Source organism: Tupaia chinensis, unplaced genomic scaffold (assembly GCF_000334495.1).
Source record: "Tupaia chinensis unplaced genomic scaffold, TupChi_1.0 Scaffold000226_1, whole genome shotgun sequence".
Lineage (NCBI taxonomy): Eukaryota > Metazoa > Chordata > Mammalia > Scandentia > Tupaiidae > Tupaia > Tupaia belangeri.
Window position 1 is genome coordinate 8,272,361 of NW_006159701.1, and position 3,907 is coordinate 8,276,267.

Sequence of the window (3,907 nt, forward strand, 5' to 3'; positions counted from 1 at the left end):
GGCCCGCCGAGCCCCGCTCTGTAAGGGGCGTCCGTGGCTGGAGGTACCCTGCGGACCGCCTTCCTTTGGCACCCCAGCTCTGCGGTCGGGCACCCCGTCTGCGGCCCTGGCTGCCCTTGAAGGAGCGCAGGCGAGGTCCCGCGCACGCACAGGGACAGAGAGCAGCTGGGAGCAGGCCACACCTGGACACCCAGCCCCTCGAGGGGCGAGGGCCTTGGGCCGGCCCCGGTGTCGCTGCGGCCGGTGCCCGCACTGCCCGCTGTCCGTGCGGGGCGGCGCGCTCGGTCCCCAGCTCAGCGTTTTTCAGCCGGTGCCCGCCACACCCTCTCCCCCACGCCCACCGCTCGGGGACACTCGGGGCGGCTGGATTCTGGCTTCTTCCCTTGGAGTGAGTGCCGAGGTGCCATGCCTCAGCTTCCCTAGAGTCCTGGCTCTGGGCTGCTGTGGCCCTGGAGACCTGGGGCTAATTATTTGCCTCTTTGACTGTTCTTCCCCAAATGCCTCCCTACCCACCAACCACTTTGCGGCTGACTCTTGATGAATTAATTCAGCCCTTCCCAGGGAGATGGATAAACATGCCCGGTTTAGTGATGGGTGCACAAAAGCCGGTGTTTGTAATGCTTTCCTATGGTCTGCTGGCCAGTTTCCCTATCTTGCTGGGAACCTCTCTGCAGCCCACTTCACAGATGAGGAAAAGGCTTGGAACGGGGACTTGTCCAGGGTCCTCTAGCGTGGGCTGGTGGAGCAGGAACTGGGCCCTGGGAGAGGAGGCAGTTCAGGCCCTCCAGCTTCCTGCCTGGCCACTGGCTGTTGAATCAGCAGCGGGCCCACAGAGGACTCTGAACTCCTAGGAAAACAGCATGGGGAGATAAGCCAGGACCAGGCCCTCCGCAAGGCTGGGCTGGACCCTGAGCCCCGGCTTCCTGTTCTCCCTTTTTGTGCCCAGCTGGAGACGGCAAAGGCTGTGGGCAGAGCAGGGGCCTGTAGTGGCCAGTGATCTTGGGACAGGTTGACCCCATCTGTGCAGGGGTGGGGGAGCAGGGCTGCTGAGCTCCAGTGGAGCTGCACTCCCTTAGTAATGGGGTGCGAAACCCCAACATCAGTCCCCCGTGGGGCTGTTTTCCCAGAGCAAGTGATTTTGGGTGCTGCATTGTGGCTTTGGGCAGGCTCCTTAACTTCTCTGTGTCTCAGTGCTAGCATCTTTGGGCGTGGGGCTGCTGAGCGGTCTAGGAAGATAACGGACTGGCTCCTTCTGCAGGGTTGCAAGCACCTACTACGTGCCTGACGCTGGAATTCAGACAAAACCCCTGTCCTGGAACTGGCAACATGACCAGGTAGTTTTGGGTTGCGGTACAGGAGCAGGGTCCCTGTGCATGGGGTGGTCGGGGGCTTCTGCCCAGAGGAAGAGTTGGCTGGGTGGAGATAAGGGCCTTCCAGGGAGAGAGAACAGCCCAGGCCCTGAGGTGGAGGGGCCTGGTGTGCCTGAGGAACAGAAAAGAAGCCAGAGTGGCTGAGTTGAGTGGCCCGGGGATGGGACAGGGGAGGGGCCTTGGAAGCCTTGGAGAGGATTGGGTTTTTTACTGAGAAGCAGAGCCATGGGAGGGCTCAGAGCAGGGGCGGTGTGCGTGTGGACTTGTTTGAACAGGATCCCTCCGTGGAGAGTGGGTTTTAGTGGGGCTGGGGAGGGGTCTGGGAAGGAGGCTTGGATCTTACCCTGAGGTCCCGGGGCAGGGAGGGTACCAGGCTAGAGGCAGAGACTGGTGAAGAGGCTACTGCAGCCATCCCAGCAAGCAGTGGGTGGGTGGGCGGGGAATGGGGTAAACAGATCAGGCCACTGGTCTGGGAGAGGCTGGACTTGGGGATGATCAGAGGTGGGAGATGGGGGCCCAGGGGCCACTTGCTGAGATGGGGAACACTGTTTGGGAGGCCAGGAAGAAGGCCAGCGGCTGGCACTGCAGCGCTTGTGCTGTCTGCCCTGCACGGTGCTCGGTGCCTTCGTCACTCTCGTCATCATGGCGACCCACCCTGACCCAGGCCTTACGACCCACTTACAGGTGCAGAAACAGCGGCCTGGAGAGGCTAAGGGCTTGCCGGGGGCCACCCAGGCTGGATACTGCAGAGCTGATGTTTGAGCCCAGAGAAGAGTGAGCCAAGCAAGACCAGAGCCGAGCAGAGGGCAGGGAGGTGAGAGGTAGGAGGGAAGCAGGGTGAGCTGGGTGGGAGGTCCCTGTGAGAAATGGGAGCTGCTTGGGGCTGGGGGGACGTATGAGTTTTACAGAGAAAAACCGAGGTCCGGCGAGCGAGCGACAGCCTGCCTGAGTCACACAGCTCAAGGAGGCAGTCGGGCTCTGGCCTTGGGCCCGGTGCTAGGTCAGGACAGGCTATCTGGCTTCTAAGACAACTCATGCTGCCTTTTCTAGGAAGCCTTTCTGGACTGCCTGGGTGCATGGCAGGACGTGACAGAGACTGGGAATGTGGTTGGGAGCAATCGCCCCTCCACCCCGCATCCCCAGACCTTCCTCCAGGCCTCGACTAAGGCACCAGCCAGGCAGGGGAAGGCACGCTACACGAGCTTTCCGTACCTTGCCTCTTGGAAGATGTATTAATAGTTGCCAGAGCACGAGGCAGGTCTTCAGGGCGGCCGTGGGGCACCCAGGGGAGGTGTGGCTGTGCTGGGGACCCAGGGCTGTCTCAGATAAGTCCTCCTTGGCCAGTGCTGCCCCTTGGAGGAAGGCTGGCCGAACCACTGCTGCCGCGTGTGTGGATTCCTCTCTGTCGTCCGGGGCTCCCTGCTCCTCCCTCCTGCAGTCCGGGCTCACAGCTTCATCCACCCGGTTTCCTGACAGTCCCTCCCCACTCCACTCTCTTCAGCCCCACGGCTTCCTGGCGGTCTGCCTCAGGGCCTTTGCACTGGCTGCCCCCTCTGCCAGGCCTGCCCTTTCTCAGCTGTCCCCTGGCTCCTTCCCTCACCTCCCTCACGTCTCTGCTCATATGTCACTGTCCAGTCTGGCTCCCTCTGACCACCCTGTGAAAATCAAATGTTCTCTCATCCCCAACACTCCTGACTCCTGTCCCGTGTGTTCCCATAGCACGCAAACCCACGTGGCAGACGTTTTATCTGTGTGCGTTCCTGTCCACCCCCGTCACTGGCCACTAGTACGACGGCATCACGAGGGTGGGACCTGTCCATCACGTTTACTGCTGGTGCCTCGAACAACACCTGGCACGCGACAGGGGCTTAATTAATACTTGAGGAGCAACATTACTCCCTTGTGCGAAGCAGGCTGTTCCTGTCTGTGCTGTGGGTGGACACACTGAGGCCGAGTCCTGAGATCAGGGCCGGGACCTGGAAAGGACCGCACGAGGTCAGCTGGCCTCGTCCCAGGGACGTGGTAACAGCAATGCCTGAAATGAGGCCTGCGCTTGCATTTCAGCTCAGCCCAGCTCACTTCGAGACTCTGGGCGTGTGGCTAACCTCTCTGCCTCCATTTCCTCATCTGCCAAACAAGAGCGATACGAGTTAGTCCCTGCCTAGTGTGTGCTGAGTTAAATGAGTTAATAAACACCGAACGCTCGGCACGCAGCAGAACCCCTCGCATCATTCCGGGGAAGGAGGAGGGCAGGGGGGTCGTGAAGCTGGCCCGTGGGGCTGGTCAGACCCAGGTTCGAGTCCTGCCTGGAGCCTGGGCAGGCGGCGTCCACTCTGAGCCTCAGTTTCCTCATCTGTGAATGGGGATGTTGAGCGCTGTGGGTGTCTGTGGTCGGAGGTTGGCGCTGGCTGGCCCGGTGCCGGTGGCTGGTAACTGACCGCGGTTCCGATGGTGGCTGGTAACTGACCGCGGTTCCGATGGGCACAGGTCCGGCCGCCATGAAGCTGAACGAGCGCAGCCTGGCCTTCTACGCCACC

The 3,907-nt window shown here is 61.5% G+C and overlaps 1 protein-coding gene across 1 annotated transcript in view; it reads left to right on the forward strand.

Moving 5' to 3' along the window:
* Nucleotides 1-3,907, forward strand: part of PHETA1 (PH domain containing endocytic trafficking adaptor 1) — a gene marked incomplete in the record, with an annotated part of 5,785 nt that overhangs the window by 1,041 nt on the left and 837 nt on the right. Inside the window, 3 exon segments of the mRNA XM_014587652.2 lie at nt 1,259-1,334; nt 2,055-2,191; nt 3,858-3,907. Coding sequence (XP_014443138.1) covers nt 3,869-3,907 — 39 coding nt within the window.